A 19,027-nucleotide genomic window follows, 5' to 3' on the forward strand; every position below is an offset into this window, starting at 1 on the left:
TTTATTTGAAAATTCATTTCACACCTCCCCTTTCATTTCCTGATGAGGAAAATGGGAAATTTGGGGGAATTCCTTTTTGGGACTAACATGCTGTAGATGTAACCATCTAACTAAAATACTGGGGTTAGGACAKTGCACAGTGTTGTTTTCATGGCATTCAATAGCTGCCCCTTCTATTTGACTGATATTTTTCAGAGTTTAAAATGTTTTTTTAAAATATTAAGTAAGCAATTCATAAAGAAATATACCTGAAATGGTGAAGTAAGAGTGCTTTGCCCTCCTGAAGAATATTTTAAAAAGCTATATAACTACATAGCTAAAATTTAGTTTACTTTTCTTTGTTTTGAAATTAAGATGGTATTCCTTTCTTTCACTGAAATTAAAATCTAACTCCAAAAGGTTAATGTAAGCTATGAAGAGCATCTCTAATTTCAGCACAGAAGGTAGAGTTCTTTCGATATTAGTTACATGGAAGTGAATCCATTTATGCATGTCAGGCTAAAGAGACATTGCACATTATATTCTGATAATATATTTTCATAGTGATTAGGGAACTGTGCTTTTTATTTACTAATAGTTTCTGCAATATTATACAAGTTTATTTGTTTTTATTACATAAGTCTATCAGTCAGCCCTACTCCAGGTCCTATTGGTTCAAGCACTGTAGTAGCTCATTTTGGAAAAAGAACTTAACGTTCAAGACTAGCGGTGAGGAGAGGGAACAAAAAACACAGGCATATAAAGTGGATTGCTCATCATCACATAGCTGATCGGTGGCAGAACTGTACATAGACCAACATCCCAGAGCAATAGTTTGTCTGCTGAAACTGCTCAACAGTTAGTTTAGCCTTATATATGTGTGTTAGGAGCACCTTCCACAAACCATGTTAGCTAGACAGGCTGAAGCACATTTTTAAGTAGAGACAGGAACTGATACCACAGAGGATTTCAAGTTGTGCTTTGCAAACCCATACCTACATTTTTCTTAGTGGGCATGGGAATAAAAGCTCCCCTCCCTCTTCCCCTGGACAGCTGTGCAGATCATTGAACCTAGACTAGTAAGTTTTCAAGCTGATTTTCCAAGCTCACTCAAATCAAAGCCCTGGAAATTAAAGTTGATTTGCTTTATTTTTTCTGATGATAACTGTAAGTTTTAAATAACTTCTGGCTATAATGCAGAAATCATTCCAAAGGTATTTTTATACCTTTATAACTAAACATATAGGATTTCAGAGATTATATTTAGCTAGACAAAATGACATGGAGAACAGAAATTAACTGCATGGTTAGCAAATTGCCTTTACAGAAACTAAACAATGTTAAATCAAGACAGTGCAGTGTAGGATATCACAGGTGGGCAAAGAGGATGAAGCTCAGCAGGTCTCCTCTCTTTTTCCTGTATGCATCCTTTGATACTCAAGCCAGTATTGTCACATTTATTTATTTATTGCACTACCCAAGACGAACAGGGCATACAGAGGACAAAATGGCCCAGCATCAAATTTCCCTCCCTATCACTAGCTTCTGCTACCTCTCATTAGCTTCTAACCGACTTAGAGAGAAAAAACCTTTCCTGGAGTCAGAGAAGCTCTACAGCTGTCTTTTGCAAGATGGTTTTTGCCTGTCTCCGAATTTGCTACTGCCAGATATTGCTGGGGCCAGCAGGCGACGCTGAGTAGCCCAGTGGTGTGGCCGGGCGTGCTGAGTCCTCGCCTGCTGCAGAGCTTCGCCGCAGGCTCCTGCACGCTCCCGCAGCTCAGTCCTGTCCACTTCTGACATTTTAAGTGATGATCGTAGTATGTATTTCTGCAAAGTGTTTAAGAGCGTGTTTCCTTACCTGTGGAAACACAGTAATATTTTATCACCTGCCTTGCAGGAAAAGGGGCCAAAGAATAACAGCCTTTAATATTTTCGTGTTTCCTCTGCTACTGTTTATTTTCCTGTGTGATGCCTGACTAAAATGTTTGCTTAATGTTGTCGGACAACTCACCTTACCAAGACAGCACTTAAACTGATGGAAAAAACTCACATCTGCTTTATTCTTTTTGAGAGTGAACTAAAGTTTTCCTTATTTAAGAGTAGGATGCTCATATTAAATAACTGGAGGAAGGCAATGACATTTAGATATTTATGTTCCTGTTTATTTTTCAAAGTTAATTTGCTTCATAATTTACCCCATTTCCAAAAGAAAGAAAGAAAAAATTTAACAAGGGCTTTTTATTACTTGCAAAAGCTTTTACTTTCCTGTGAAAACCTTATGAAAATAATAATAATAATGTGGAAATTTCTCAATGAKTTTATGTCTCTTACTTACTCTTTTTTTTCTTGGGGAAAAACCCAACATAAAAGACTCCCATCATAAATATTACTCATAAGGCATGAATGTTTTGATAGTGGACTTGCTGATCATTTCCATGAAATGTGAGGCACACTTGAGATTTGTTTGGAGGTGGGGGGAGGGATTTTTATTCACCTCCGCTGGGGTTTCATCTCCAGGGATATGATTTACTCCCACAAACTTGCAATGAGTCTAACCATACATTGCAAACAGCATGAAAAAGGAAGGAATAACATCAGCAAAGCAGAAAGGATGTTGAAAACAGGTATATGCCAGTTAAATGCTAGCAGCTACAGTTGCATTGCGTGAGCCAGTGTCAGATGTCGTCATCTGCAGGTTGGGACTTTATTTTCCCTGGGCCCAGTACAAAGGCCACTGAATTCGGATTAGGATTCTGCCTTCCATCTAAGGGGTGTCTGTCTCAGCTCCCCTAAGGAGTATCTCAAGTAGAGCTTGTGGCTCTGCCGTAACTTACAGTCACTGATGGAGAATTTAACTTGATTCGTCTAACTCCTTTGTCAACTGAACATAGACCCTCTGCAAATGTTTTTTTCCAAGCAGTTCCAGCAAAGCACTTAAGCAAGTACTATATCAATACCCATGGGTTAGCTACAGGCATTTGTGTCTTGGAATGAAGTTTTTGGAGAGTAACATTTACAAAGGTGCTAACTAATGCAATACTTGTCATTCCATATGACTAGAGGAACACTAGTCTGGGACGTAATACCTGCACTCAGCTAAAATAGTATTTCAACTTGCTTTGCTGCTGCTGCTTTCATGAAAATTTCCACCAGTGTTCAATTTTTTCCTTGCCTAACTCTTTAACCTGATCATATTGATATGGAGAAAAGTCCTATAGAGCCTTTATGCATCTGCAGAGGAAATGCTGGCTTATCTTGAGCAAACCCAGTGGTGCAGAAGATTGCTTAGTGCAATGGTCAGGTGTATTTGAATTCAGCATTAAAAACAGTGGTTTTATGTTTAAGGAAACAGGATAAAAATGGGATTACAGCTGTACAGAACCTAGGAATGGTTTCTGCAATAATGGATGGAGGGAGGTGTAAAGTTCACCTTTTGTGCCGATTAAATGCACTCCGCCTGAGAGGGAATTCACCCCAGTCAAAGGAGGTGATGGTCCGGGCGTTGCTTTCCGTCAGGGCTCCTCAAGCAAGGGTCAGCTTTAGGCCCTAATCCAGAAAAGCACTTAAGCTGACTTCAGTAAAGCTACTTACATGCTTAAACACTTGGCTAGAATAGCACATTAATTTACATTAGAGCTCAGGCAGGAACTGCGATGCGGAGATGCTAAATCACTACGCGCAGTACCCATCCCAGCAAATCCCCATGGGGCTGAGCACCACCTCCTTCACATCGGACCCTTCCATGCCACTCCTGCAAAATAGGAGAGCAGATACTTTGCACTACCAAAACCCTGGACCCTACCAGAACTCCCATCATGGCCATCTGCCAGAGTATGTGAAAGCGTAAACCAGAGATGAATTTCTCCAGCTAAGGTCTAACTCTGCCATTTGAAGATAATGGGAGTTACTCCCAAGTAACTTATGGCAGGATTAAGTCCATAGACATTGCAGTTTCCATCACACACCCCACTTCACCTCTGCATGCGTCAACACAATGTAAAGTAGTATTATTCACTCCTCTCAGCAAAGTATCTGTTGTTTCTAAAGCACCCAGAAATAACTATTGAACAACTTTTTCTTTGTTTTTGCCTTCAGCCCATAGTATGCGTTTTCAAGCGCAGCTGACTGATTTTCATGTATAGTTCTGATCTTGCTGAAACCAAGCAGATTGGAGAAGTCCATCATAACAAGTGCAGCTATTTCTGCCTATTTGTGATGATGTTGATTGTATATTAATTAATATCTTTTCATTCTTAATTCAAGTGTAAATTGGAGCAGAACCCAAAGTCAATGTTTACATCTTGTAAACCCCTAAACATCAACATTTTTTCTAATGTGTATGTGCATGTGCATAGCCACATGTTCCTACTTTGGTCATCCATGGTTCTAAACAGTTCCTTCTGTTTGACGTTTTAAACAATAAGTTAGAAGATATTTCCAACATGGCTGTTGGCAATAATTACCAATAGAAAATGTATTTTCCCCATAGGAGATTACACTGCTGTTTGGTATTATTACTTTGTACCACTGTATTCTGAGTGTTTCTGAGGAATGACAGTGATTGCTTCCTCAAGAGCAAAGGATAAACTGGAAAGGAAACTCATACACTCCTCTGAAGAACCTTACAATAAGATGGGCAGCTAACCAGGAAGAAAATGAAATGATAATAGATTCCCTGAGGAAAATACATTTTCAAAAGCAAAATCTACTTTTCTCAGGGCAATTCAATTCAACTTGCGAACTTAACCTAGAAAGGATTAATCACTTTGCAGTTTAAGTAATTTAGCTTTAGAGATGTGGGGACATTTGAAAGAAAGTGGCATTACAGACTGTTAAAGTACAGCTCTGTGGCTTGTGAAAATAGTAGTCTTTTTGGCAATAATATTCCCACTAGAATTAAATTATTTTCTTCTCCTCTACCCTCTGCTTGTGTTCTCCCAAAAGGATGAGCAAAACTCTGCATGCAGATCAGCAAGTTGATGTTGTACAGTCATGGATTTAGAAATAGATTGTAAAACATGGGGCAGAAAAGATGTTTTTCCTGATAGTTTAAATAGCCTCTGGCATGCTGAAGCCAAACTCCTGACCTTTAGCACTCCCATACAGTACAACTAATTCTTGGTAACAAAAAAAATGCAATCGGGCAGTCTGTATGGACTTTTCCCTTTTGTTACATTTACCAGCAAATTGTCAATTTACTTGTATGTTGTCCAGCTTGCCTTTAAGAAGGCCAGGAATGGGAATTAAAACTTGCCAATGTTTTGCATATTTTAAAATATTTCTCAAGTATTTCATAATACCAGATTATTGTGAAACTGTTCTGCTGCCAGCCAGATTTACTAAGCATTCTGGGAGAGGGAGACTAAGAATTTGTGCAGTTTCTGTGGTAATGCCTTGTGTGACATAAGAAAGCATAATTTCAGGCTTTTGTATGCGTAGTACTGCCAGTACCTGACAAAATGTGTCCCCAGTCTTTACTGTGGTCCTTAGGCAACACAAATAATAGTCTAAAGTAATAGCAGTAATAGTAATTAAATACCAAATGGTAAGCTAACAGATGCATTCTGAGAAAAAAAATTAACAATAAATGACAGTCTTCCAAAGCAGAGCATCAGAATTGTCCTGGGAAACTGCACTGTCAAGGTGAGACAAAGATGTGTGGAAATAAACTGCAGAGAATGAGAGACCCTGTGTCACAGCTAATGACAGCGGAATGAGGTTGCTTCGTTTTGACAGATTATAAGACATGCTTGTTAAAACACTCTGCTTCCTCATAAGAATATTTCCAGGTATGCATGGGTGTACGAAGATCAGATCACTGTTAGTCAGAGTGACCACATGGGGGCTTTGGCCTCCTCAGCGATGGGAAAATGATTAATGACAAAACATTTAGCAAAGAAGGCTTGAAGCTGAGTTTGCAGGGAAAGATAACAAAATTACCTATATAATTATGAGCTGAAGCACCCCAGCAAAGGAACTAAAAATAAGGTAGACAGAGAAATTCATAACAGAGCTCAAAGGAATGCTGGAAGAAAGACAGTAGATGAGCTAGATGATGTACAGGTAATGTAATGTAAATGCCAAAAGTATGGAAAATAAAGTGGTGTTGCAAGTCTTTATAAATTACCAAAACTGTTAGTTAATTTGTATAACAGGCAGAGGTGGGATAACTCACAAAACTACAATATCAATATGAAGGGTTGTAATTTGTTCAGGAAAGAAGGGCAAGGAGGAAAGAGGAAGATGCATGGATTTTCTCTGACATCCAGATGTTAAAGACAGGGAGACCTGCTGAATATTATGTCCACCAAATCAGAACAGTCCTATTCATGAACTTTTTCTGAGAAACTTTTGAGTCATCCAAAGTAGAGTATTTGGTCTGCTTGATGTCTGTCGAGGAAGGAATTGAGCAACATATAGACTGTCCAGCTAGTTCTTGTAATGCATTGCCAGCATTATTTTTTGATACAGAAAGTGGTGAAAGCAATTGGCAGACAACAGTTTGATGTAGCGAATTTGAAGGTGAAAGGCAGATTGACTGAATATATTCACAAAAAGGTAGCATTTGTGCTAACAGAAATACTTTACATGTCTCATCTGGACTAATCCTCTTAAAATCCTTTTATATTCAGTGCATCYGTTTAGTTGACTACTTTAGGGTGAGATGAATTGTGTTGTTTCTGCTGACTGTAAAAGCAGAAAAATTCAGCTTTAGACATCTACATTTAATCAGGTGAATCCCACAACAGAAACCAAGAAATAATGACCTTCAAAGATAAATAAATTAGAATTGTTTAGACTAAAAAAGGGACAGCTGAAGGACGTGGTAATAGTTTTCAAGAAAAAGAGAATAATTTAGTCTACATGTCCATGGTAGGCAAGATAATGCGTAATGGAGTAGATTGCATCAAAGCTGATTGAGATTAGAGTTTAGTTAATGATAAGAAGGGAATTCTTCACTGGATTTCCTGGAAAGATGATGAAAGTTTCATCATCAGAGGTTTTTAAGAGCAAGATGGACAAGTATCTGCTAAAAATGACACAATATCATTGATATTCCTTAAGACAAAAAGACCATCAGAGATCACTTCCAGCCCTGTGATCCCATACATTTTAATTAAAGATTCAAGAGTATCATCCAGAATTTCAGAGTTCTTATAGGGGATAATTTAACACAGTGAGAACCAAGCAAAAGAGATGAACACAGAATGCTACACAGAATGTTGGAGGAAACCAAAATATAGACAAAAATGTCAGGTAATTGTTAAAAGCAGATCTGAGGATAAAGAAAATGTTCGAATGCAGATTTGAGTGAATCTGCATCTGCAGATTGAGTGCAGGATACAGAAATACTACTAGTACTAGGAGCTGCCAAAGGTAGGTATGGTTACCTCTAGCAATATACTAAATGAGTGCAGGACTCACAAGGCAGCATTTTCTTGTATGGTTTTGGCCTCCACCAGCTAGCATCCTCCCAAATATTCAAGCATGGTTCAGGAGTTAGCATTGGGGAAGACCCCAATAAGCAGTTTGGATAGAGGAAACGTTTAGCTCTGTGAATACAAGCCGTGCTATTCCAGTCAGCCTCAGGGCCAGAGAATGGTTCCTGGCTCCATTTAGTGTAACAGGGTGGACATGCATGTGTACCTAGTGGCAGTTTGATTATTGGAAAGCAATTGTGAGAAAACGAACTGTGGAAATTTGACTTCAGATTTATCAAGGGAGAAGCTGAGAAATTGGTCAGACAAAGCAAAAGACAGTACACTGAATGTCTTGGAGAGTAAGAGAGAAGGATACAAAGGTATCATCAGTAAAGAAAGGAAAGGCCATCAATAGCAAGCCAGTGTGGAAGTGTGTTAGTTACAAAGTAGTATTCAGAGAACAATAGAGCAGATTGTTCTGTGATGAATGAACACTTAGTGATGAAATAGATACAGGCAGACTGCAAATGGTCATTTTCCAAACCATCAAGCCATTTCTGGAAGAACTTGCAGGATCTCAGAATATGCAATAGAAGTACAGGGAATACCCCCAGCCTCACAGTTGCTAGGAGATCACAGATCTCTGTGGACTACATTGTGCTGACACATTTGTTAGTCTATAGACTAGGGAGAAAGGTACAGAGGTAATGAATAAGTGCTTCCAGAAATATCCAGCTGATCCGCCTGAATATCCAGTGCTTCCAGGCACCTGGCAGTCTGGTGGGGCATGCTGTTCCAGCAAAGCTGCAGGTTATTCTGAAGTCTTATACAAATTTACAAACCTCTCCAGTTCTAGATAAAGAAAATTTCTTAATTTCTTGATGAAAGAAAGAAGACCCCCGCATAGTAAGACTGGAAGGTTTTTTCCACTCTGTTCATCTGCTCACAGGGTAGGTCAAAATATAGTAACAGAGCAGTGGCACCAGATTTTCGTTCAGGAAGCCTGATGGAAGGTAAGACTGTAGTCTCCTTTTCCTCTGAATTTGTCCACTCTGGAAGATCATATAATATGTTTTTCCAAGGTTGTTTTAGTGCTATTGGAACTGTGCTGCCTGGACCCTGGTAAAAATTTGGCTTCGTATGTCTCCCTGTACCCATTCCAGAGCACAGCTCCTACTAACTTACAAAATAGAGCAATATTTTCATGTATGGGACTTAATAAATTTACACCTACAGCCACAGTCTTGTTGATAGAGTCAGCATAATCTGAAGCCAACAGCAGTAGGGAAATGAAATGGGCTCAGGTAACCCTTTGTAGTCTTATGTTCATTTTAGTCTGAGGAAGAAGCTATTAAAGAATATGCATGTGCATCCATTAATGGTTCCAGACTGGTGCTGTCTTCATAACCACATATTTTTGTTGGAAAAGAAACTGTTCTGATTCTTGCCTTAAATATTTAGCTAATGAGGTTCGAAAGATTTTTCTTTGTATTGTCTCTGTTGTTTCGTTAGTATGGCATTTCTGTCTGTTCTTTCTGTCACAGTAAATTCAGCTCCTTAGCCAAGCAAAGAATACAATATTGTTCTTATGTAATTAAGATATTGACGATAGAGCAAGACCACATAGACAAGGTCTAGTCATGGCACTAGTATAGTCAAAGGAGAGTTGATTTTAATATAATTAAGGGCATGTATGTCTCTCAAAGTTTATCAAGGTTGTCTGAAATACTTAACCCTCTTTATATTTTATGGATATGGTTGACCATGTGTTGGTCACTTTTTTCTGTCCATACAGACATATTTCAAACTCATCTTGAATTTCCAGAGACAGCATAATGTGACCCCTCAGTTTCCAGTGCGAGTTTACAATTAATCTAGCCTTAATCTAATCTTTTTCTTGCAAGCAAGCACATGTTCTTTGGATATTTAGTAATCAAACAAGTTTAAAGACTTTAAGAAAAGCATATATTTCAGCCCAAGTACAGGAAATGTCTGTATTGCTTCAAGAATCTATTAGAAAGTTTAGCTGTCTCAAGTTAGAATCATATTTGTTCCCTGAAATTAGCACAGCTTTCCAAATGCCAACATAGATCTGTTGATATCTGTAAAGCCAACTGACAGCATATCAGTTCAGGATTTAGTTCTAAAATCTTTAAAAAGTAATAATACTGCTAGACATGTGTTTCTTCAAAAAGAGGAAGTCTTCTATTTCATATTTTATTTACTCAACTTCATTGTGGGTACATCAGTATGTTTGAAATTCAGCTCAGTAGACACAGGTATTCATCTAACAACTGGCTAATTGAATCGGTGGTTAAATAACCCTAAGTGCTGAAAAGCTTGATTGATTTCAGTCATTATTGTTTGTGAAAACTAATAATTTAGCTGAAGGATATTAAGTCTTTGCTGTGACACTTTGGGTTAAAGAGCTACCAATGATATAAAGCAGTCTTTTCTTTTCTGGATCCTTGATTTGAGCCCAATCAGGGTTCCTCTATCACAAAACCACCACAAATAAATCAAACACATTTTGGCACAGTTTGTCGTCTCCGCTTAGCAAATGTATGAAACTAAACTGACACTGATCCTTAATCACCTTTAATCCATGGAGGGGGAATGATCCTACCAGGGCAGGAGAAAGGTCATTGGCAGGATCATGGGGAGAAACTAACTTGGCAGTTAATTTCATAAACCTGACCTGGGAATAAATGAAGGGCTTCCATTTTCAGGTTACTCTGGGAAGCAATGTACATAAAAGATCTGCATATAAAAAGTTAGAATATTTTAAGAAGGTATTTTTCTGTTAAAAGCATGATAAACATGGTATTTCTCTGTTAAAACTTCACTTTCATTTTTAAACTGTAAGTTCTTACTGTTTAGGATAATTATATAATTAACAATACATTTTTTTCATGGAGAAACTCTAGTGAGTTGGTTATGAATTACAAGGGTTATCAGCAACTTGAAATGGAATAAAATGTATTAAAAATGATTTGGGGTTCTACAGTTGTCCCTAATTACCTTGGCCAGTTTCTGTGGGTTTAAAACCATATTTAATGTTTTGGGGGGTTTTTTGAGAAATGTTTTTCCTTAGGTTAGAACTTTTTCATAGTTTCTATGTGAAAAAGCCTCATAAAATACTAAAGAGTATATGCAGTGGCCCTAATCCTGCAAAGACTGATGTTACATGCTTTCTGTGCTTCGGATTATCTGACTGACCCAGGCCAACTCTCAATGTCCAGCATATGCATAAGTGCAGATTGAAGGAATGGAATTAGACCGAGAAAATGCAGAAGAAAAGTACTAAAAATGGCTTTCAACTGTTAAACCAGATTAACAAACAGAATAAGCAAAAATACTTTGGCAGGAAAAGCTGAAGACCTGCTATATTTTCCTCTCATAGTAATCCTAGACTGATTCAAGACTAGAGTTTCTAAAATCTTTGGGATCCTGTCTCTGAGAATGGAATCCAGAACTTAGAGGTACCGTGCTTTGGCCATGCGGGCTGAGGGTAAGAAAACAGTGAACTGTGTTCCTTTCTTCCCAAGTATCTTCAGCAAAGGATTGCAGTTTCCGTATCCTCAGTGGCTGGAGATACCTTCCTGAATGAATCTCTGTGAGCCAGAATTTAGGATTCAGCCTTGGTCTTGATATTTCAAACTGTCTGTTCTGAGAAAAGTGGTGTCAGTTCATTGTGTTGGTTTCAGAAGAGGGTTCTTAAGTGCCAACTTTCATTTTCATGAGAAATTAGTTCTCTTTTAGGGATCTAAATATCCGGGTTACCAAAGGAACCAGTACATTTGGTGTTCATCTCATTTACAAATCTCACAATAGTAGTGCTATGGTAGGATTTGTTAAGTATTGAATGTTTTCACAATTTATCACTGGTTAAATTCCTCCATCAGAAAGGAGGTGGAACTGTCTTGCTTTCAGCAGACAAATGGTGTCAGTCGAACAACTTCTAATAAAGCTCATACAAACACTGATTTATATGCCTTTATTTTGTGATAAGATCAGCTTATTTCAGTTGAACCAAATAGCAGTTATGGATTGATTGAAGTTATATCTAGGTCAAATTACAGCAAGGTTCTGATCCTTCAGATATTTAACATTGTCACTTCAAGTTGTTATTAAAAGCAAAGAGGCAGCAGATAATATGCAGAAGGGAATGTGTGTTTGGGATTGTGTCCTCACAGCCTTTTGCATTGGCTTCACTAAGCCAGTTTGAAGTAATATTTTAAGTGTAACAAGTCCAGTTTTTTCACAGAGAAGAGCTCTGACTTTGGATACTTACAGTGTAGCCCTTAGCTCTGTTTCTGATCTATTCTTCACAGGATAACTTTGAAGATTTTGCTATTTGCTTACYGTAAAATGCAGCTTTTAAGGTAATAATGGCCAATTCTAAAGGACTATAGTAAATTCACTGGTCTCTGTAAATTTAATTATTATTAAATATATTTTTCAAGTACTGATTAATAGTTATTATATTTACACAATTCTTTTCATTTCAAGTATTTTTAAAACAATCTACAAGCACTGTGTCATTGTTATAGCAGCCTGAAGGATGTTTTTAAAATGAGGAAATTGAGACATACAGATTTTGTAATTTCCACAGGGTCTCAGGGGAATTCAGTGATAGTTCAGAAAAACTCCAGGCCTCCTGACCTTTCATCCCACATTCAGCCTTATCTTTTGCATGTAATGATTTTTAAGAAGGCTAACTTCATTCTTACTTTGCTTTTACTAACCCCCCAAAACTTCTCTCCTCACTGCTTAGTGAGATGTATGGATGAATATCAAACAGATTGAAGCTAAGTATTCCCTYGTCACTCCTAATTTTGGCATGGACGCCAAGGTCACAGCTCTGGTACAACTTCTGCACAGTCCCSAATGGGGACTCTCTTGTTTGCACTGGGGGGCCAGGGTCCTGGGCATCCTTTACGTTGTGCACTGTGATTTGGATGAGATGATTGCTACATCATTCATGAYGCTAAGTATGGGGGCTCTGTGTTGCATTTTGTATTGTACCTGAAATCATGGGAATCCACTACTGAACACTGTTCCAGGTTGTAGGATTCTTGATAACAATTCTGGGAACTTTTTTAGAGGCTTTCAGCTGAAGCGAGCATTAGCACTTGTCCGAAGCCCTTCCAGAGGCTGTAACACCAGGTAACAAGCACTGCTGATGTAGTCTCACAGGACGGACTTCCTCTGCCTAGCATCACAGAAGATTTCAGTGGCCATTCATTTTGTATGTCTCGGCTTCGTGTTGCCCAGTTTGCAGCCTGATTTTCGGAGCTGTTGAAATGCTCAGAGTAGCAGTCCCTGGGAGGCCACTGAAAGCAGCCCTTCTAATTATGCACAAAAAGGAAGCAAATTCTTTCGAGTTACTTTCTTTGAAAAAGCAGCTCAGTATTCATGAAATACTGAAACAGAACAACTTTTTTTTGAAAAGGAAAGAACTAAATATTCAAAAAATGCCAAGGTTACCAGAGTATAGCATTAGGAAATAGCAGAAGGATTTCTCCCTGAACTTGTGACTTAGCTTTTGAGAAAAATATTTTTCCTGAAGAAGCCCAGTTTGGGCTTAACCATAGCAACAAGAGAGAAGAAAGTCACTGTTCCTGGTCTATAATGTATCTCTTTCAGCATAGCTTTCCACATCCATTAAACATTTTACAATGTAATGTGGATTAAAGTGAAGCAGTAGACTTGGGATTTCTTGACTTTAAGTAAGATTCTTACACTGTATCCCATGATATTCTTATGATGAAGTTTGRGAAATATGACATACTTGAAATTAAGTATTGGAGAGAACTGTGACTGTTTGGAAAATGGGATTCAGGGAGATTTTTGAAACTGGAAAGATGTAGCTAGTGGGGTTTTGTAACAGTCTTATCTTCATTCCTTTACCATTCAATAGTTTTGTTACAGATGTGGCTGATGAATACAATGTGTGTTTACCGAGTTTACAGATAATACCATGCTAGAATATGCTGCAAATAGGCTGTAGAGGGACAGGATCAGAATTCAAAATGACCTTCACAAAATAGAGAAATGGTTGAGGGGGGACAGGCAGGGAGAGAAGAATGCTATCATTCCTTAAAGAGCCATGTTGTTCTGTGCATAAAATTGCTTAAATGGAGGATGGTAAATAACTGGTTACGTAGCAGTTCTGCAGAAAAAGATCCTGGGAATATAGCGGATCACAAGCTGATATGGGTTTAAATGTTGTGCTATAAAGCAACAGGTATGATTTTGATATGTATAAAGATGTGCATGTGGCTGAAAGAGCCCTAGCATTGAAGAGAGAGCCACTCTCCAGTATRAGCTGAAATACTGTGTGAGTAAAATTCAAGAGGTATATGAACCACTGGAAGTATCCAGAGGAAACCAAGCAAGAACAGTAGAGGACCTAGAAAATAGTACTTCTGAGGAGGAATTGTTGGAAGTATAAATTATCTGACCTTCACAGGTATTTGCCCTAAGATTAATTACATTGATTATATTTACTATTAGGGGAGCTTAGGACAATGTGCTTAGATGTGAATGTCTACACGGCAAGTATGTATGTTTATCAGTTTCCTGTGGCAGTAAAGTTCATAGTTAATTGCATATGACATTTAGAAAGTACTTCCTTTTATTGTTTTGCATTTTAATGTATTGTGATGTAAGACAGGGACAAACAATGTATCATAAAATATCATAAACATGATGGTAGTCATAGCTCTTTAATCCTACTTCTTGGATTGTTTTCACACCATTCTCAATTTTGCAATATCCCACAGAGGCTGTGACTGTTAATATATACAGTACTTCAGATCTTGTCACATTATGTGATTTATATAATGACATTTCAGAATTCTTTATTATCACCCTCATGTTCTTTAAGTTCTGAGTCCCTTCTCTGCATTGATTTAGAAGCTTGTAATGAAAAAGAATTTTTTAATTTTTCCATGTGTATGTTGCTTACCATTTCTTGAATTTGAATTTCATTTGCTAATGCATTGGTTTTTTACCTCTCTGCTTTAGGTCTCTCACATTTCTCACTGCCTAGTCCTCACTAGCCAACTAGCATTGTGTCATGTGCAAATGTTGTTAATTAACTACTCATGCCTTGATCAGATCATTAAGAAATAAATAACCCATGACTTTCATATGAAGCTGGGCAAGAATTTCAGACCAGGATTCATTCCATTTCAGTTCAGGGATGTAATTCAAGTTGGGCTACTTGAAGTCTAAGGGTTCCCTGTATTGTCAGTGAAGAGGGAGTCATCTTAAGAGGTGATTTAACTCACCTCAGAGATGACTGAATCGCTAAGTGTGTTCAGKGACTATCTACAGGTTTTAGTAATAACCACTTCTCGCTCAAAAAATATTTGTGATGAATCTAGACGTYATTCCTTGTTATGATGAAAACCAACTAATCTAATCTAATACTAATCTATTTTCTTTGCTTCCAGATCAGTCATTAATCCATTACAACCTTTCCTTTCATTTTACAACTGTAAACAACAGATTGTCAAAATGTTCTTTTCCTTTGTAAAGTCAATACCAATTAGATAATATTTCCTACTCCCCAAGCCTCTGGAAGGGATGGTTCTTCTGTAGTAAGATTGTTATCAACTCAACAATTCTGTATTTAAGGTTCTTTAAAACTCTTAAATGTACCTTCTAGCCCTGATTCCTCTAGCATATTCTTTATGCTCCAGCATTACTACTACTTAATACCTCACTACCTGAAGATAAAACATTTGCATTACCAGAAAAAGAATGCAGAGGGTAGAAACCTCCTGAATGTTTTGAACAAGAAGGGTGGATGCAAAAAAAAAGGAAAGTCATTTGGCTTCCAAACAATGTAATTACCTTCTTTAGCTAGTCTCTTAGCCTGTGGTTATCTGTTAGACTCATCAATTCTATTGTAGGCTTCTTGTTTCTCATAAACTTAAAGAATATTTTGCTGTTTATTTTTAAATCTTTTAATGTATGTTCTTGGAAACTTGTTATTGCTCTTTGCAATTTCCCCTTCTTAACGCCTGCTAAAGTTTAAGTTCCTGTTTATTGGCTTCCCTAGGATCATATTTCCAAAATTCAAAGGATTTCTGTTTGGCTGAAACAGATTCTTGAACCTTGCCATTCATCCAGTTTAGCTTAATCCTGCGTTTCTGGTTCCCTTTCTTGCACAGTACACAGAGGTGGCTCCTTTTAAAGTAGCTTTGTTATTGCCTTCTTATAGTTTTACTTTTAGGGTTTTTGTGGCTATCTAAGTTTACTAAGTCTGTGAATTCCACTTCATTTCTTATTTCATACAACGAAAAMCACACCAGCAACTCCAGGCTATGACTAGAACCCACCAAGAACACGAGGTAAGACAGAGAAACTACTGAGATGGGAGAAGGGGAACACAGGACAACTTCCTGTTCATTTTGCCCTGGTCCCATTTTTGTTATATGATTGAACTGTAAATAGAGAGCTACACACAGAATCCCAGTAAAACTGAATAAATAGTTTGTGTCAGGTTCTTCACTGAGGGGCAGCAGTATTTTTATCTCTGCCTGCTATCTACTGCTGTTGCTGGAAGGTAATGGCTGCAGGTGTGCTATCCACTGTACCCAACTAACAAGAGCCTCATTCTGGACTGGAAATTAAAGGGCCTGGCATGCTAGAATCCACCTATAATGGGTTTGGGGGTACGAGTGCTATTGCTGCATGTGCCATGCCAAATCCAGGCTCTTGCACGTAGTGCTTTGTGGAGTCTTCTCTATACCAGATCTGTCACCTGAAAGACCAGCACCGAGGGTAGCCAGGGCTGGTCTCCATGTACTGTCTTTCCTTCTGACACTGAGCAGAGCTTTTGACAGCCAGATAGCTTCATTTACAGGTGGGATTTTTAAGCATTAAAGTCATACTTTTCACATTAGAAACAGGAATGGATCTGAAATTGATGAAATACCTAGGGAACTCTTTATTATCTTTCATGCCTCTCATTTAAGCTTTCCTAAACAATTTTGAAAGGTGTATTCTTCCTAAGATGTGTCCTCTTCATGTATGAGTAGTATCTGGAGCTGAACTGAGAAAAAGACCAATGTGAGGACTTGACCTCAGCAATGCTGTAGATGGACAAACCTCYACCAGATGCACCACCTATCCCACAAGATTAGATGAACTGCTTGATAGACACAAAACTGCACTCAGGCCCCTTGGTCCAGTAGAATAGGATCAGACCAGCAGATTTTTGCAGGATTTGCTGAATTGTCCAAATAGTGTTACATCTGCAACCCTTTCTTCTTGTCTAGGAAAGGAAGAACCTTGCACTAGCTGTATTTGATTTTTAATTGAAAAAGACAGAGCTCAGCAGGCATATGACTAACAGAACTGCATCTTCTTTGGCTGGCTCAGAAGTAGATACTACTTTCTAGGATCTTTCCTCACTTGAGAGCACTGGTTTTGTCTTTTAACATTTGCTCTCTGGAGCCATCGCTCATCTCTCCAGTGGCATTCTGTTTCCTTAGAGCACTGCTGGAATTTATCCAGCTTCATGTTTTGGTCACCACCAAAGACCTATGTGATTGCCATTTCCTCCCCTATCACACATTGTGAGAATGTATTACTCTCATCCCATTAGCAATATCAGGTCCAACACCATCATTAACTCTTTGTGTGCAAAACTTCATTGGTTCAAATTTAAAAATTGGCAGAGCCTTTCAGTTTTCTCCTATTTTTCAGGAGAGGAATCAGTATTTTAGAATATTTCAGGCAGTCTAGGACCTGGAAATTTAAATGATTTAAGCAAATGACTATTCATGGTCTCTGCTGATTTTGCAAATTCATGAGAAAGGAGGCACAGAGTTTTGTCCTTCATTCCCAGGTTATGAATATCTCTGTCATCCAGCGCAGAGGTTTCAGATTCTAACGACAGGAGAGGCATGGTCATCTTATTCACACAGTGAGATGACTGGGCAGGAAAGAGGGCAAAGGAATTGCTTATTCTTTGGATCTGCATGTTTCTTCAGCAAAGCAGGATGGATGGATGGCCCCTATTAAAACTGGCTAAGCCTGTGAACACTCTTTGAAGGACCTCTCACTACCTGTGGACACAGTGCAACATTGATTATCATCTTGCAGCTCTTCATTCTGCAGTTGAACATATGTGGGCCTCATTCTAGCAGTAAGATTTACAACCTAATAGGTATGTCCTAGTTCAAGCCCAAGTTATGGGCTGTGCACTGAAATTTCTAGCTGAGTCTCCATAGGCTTTGCTGTAACAGAAGTCAGGCTGGGTGGACACAGTATGATCCTACTCGGTCAAAATGTCTAAATATATGAATATTTAGGCATCCAGGCAAACTGACCCCCTTTTCAAAAGTGGTTAGTGCCCACTGCTGTCTAATATATGTGGCAGCAGCCAGAGCTCAACACCTCATAAAATCAGACTATTTTTAATTAGGTGCCCAAATGTTGGACTCAGTCATTTATGTTTCTGAGAGGTTATCGTTCAAACCAACTCACAATAAATTGCACTGAACCGTTTGTAATACATTGCATTCCAGCAAGGTAAGACTTACACAACTGTTTTCCAATCCTGTTTGGGTAAGTGTCATCAGTATTATGCAGGACTGCAGGTCTTAATGATTTGTATTTGCCTTTTTTTTATTATTATTTGTCAGGTTCAATGTTTGAAACATTTGCATATTAAAATGTCAGTCATAATTTAGTGATTAATTATATCTTTTAATGAATGCTTGTACTTCAGAGCCCACTCTTGAAAACATTTCGTGTGTGATTTGTCATGGTTATCTTTGCCGTTCTAAAAATATGTGGAATAAGGTAATCACCAAAGTTTCTTCTGTAGTCAGTGGAGAGAGAGAGAGGCAGCACCAGGGCCTGATTCATAGGTGTGCAAGATAGACGGATAAAATCACGTTCCAAAGGTGTCTTTCTCTTTCCATTAACTATGTAAGGAGCGTGGGTGACTTGATTTAGTCTGTCTGACTTTCTGATGATTAAATTAGGTGAGATAAATTCTGCCATTTCTGCCACTGGGATTCTTTTCAGTGGGATTGTCAAGATGACGAGTGCTGTAATTGCATTACCTGTTTGCAAGATTGGGTCCACAGAGGTTGTAAAAGATTTGCTGTGTATTTACATTGTTGCATGTTTTCTTTTTTGCAGCAAATATCTTGTATATGGCAAGCCAAGAAATGATGAAGGTTGTGGAGAGAGACAGTACAACCATAAAGCAAAATTTAAAGAAGGTAACTATTTAATTTTCAGAGTTTTCATGGGAAGCCCAGTTACATGGGGGAAAATATTACATTACTTCTGTGACTGAGAGTGGAATCCAATCCATGGTATTTTCAACCTGACATCAGTTAATCATGGGAATCTGCCAGCCTGATTTTCCTGTTGCGTCAAAACATAATAGAGAGGAGTCAGAAAAATGATTATGGTTCCACAGTTTCAGCCATTAGATCCTAGTATAAGATACAGGTATAGAAAGCATTCCTAGGAGATTGTGTGCTGTACTGGTGAACTAAACAGTTCCAGGGACCTTCCTCCAGCCCTGGACTTGATTGTCTGTACAGGTTTATTGTTGGAGCAGATCCTGGTACAGTTTTGGTGAGGAC

At 38.3% G+C, this 19,027-nt stretch overlaps 1 protein-coding gene across 1 annotated transcript in view; it reads left to right on the forward strand.

The window, feature by feature from the left end:
- LDAH (lipid droplet associated hydrolase) overlaps positions 1-19,027 on the forward strand; it is a 116,096-nt gene that overhangs the window by 81,434 nt on the left and 15,635 nt on the right. The window contains exon 5 of the mRNA XM_026074628.1: positions 18,573-18,655. Within this exon, the coding sequence (XP_025930413.1) occupies positions 18,573-18,655 (83 nt within the window). The remainder of the gene's footprint in view (positions 1-18,572; positions 18,656-19,027) is intronic.

The sequence above is a fragment of the Apteryx rowi genome, unplaced genomic scaffold, assembly GCF_003343035.1.
Source record: "Apteryx rowi isolate R43461 unplaced genomic scaffold, aptRow1 scaffold_392, whole genome shotgun sequence".
In the NCBI taxonomy this organism is placed as follows: domain Eukaryota; kingdom Metazoa; phylum Chordata; class Aves; order Apterygiformes; family Apterygidae; genus Apteryx; species Apteryx rowi.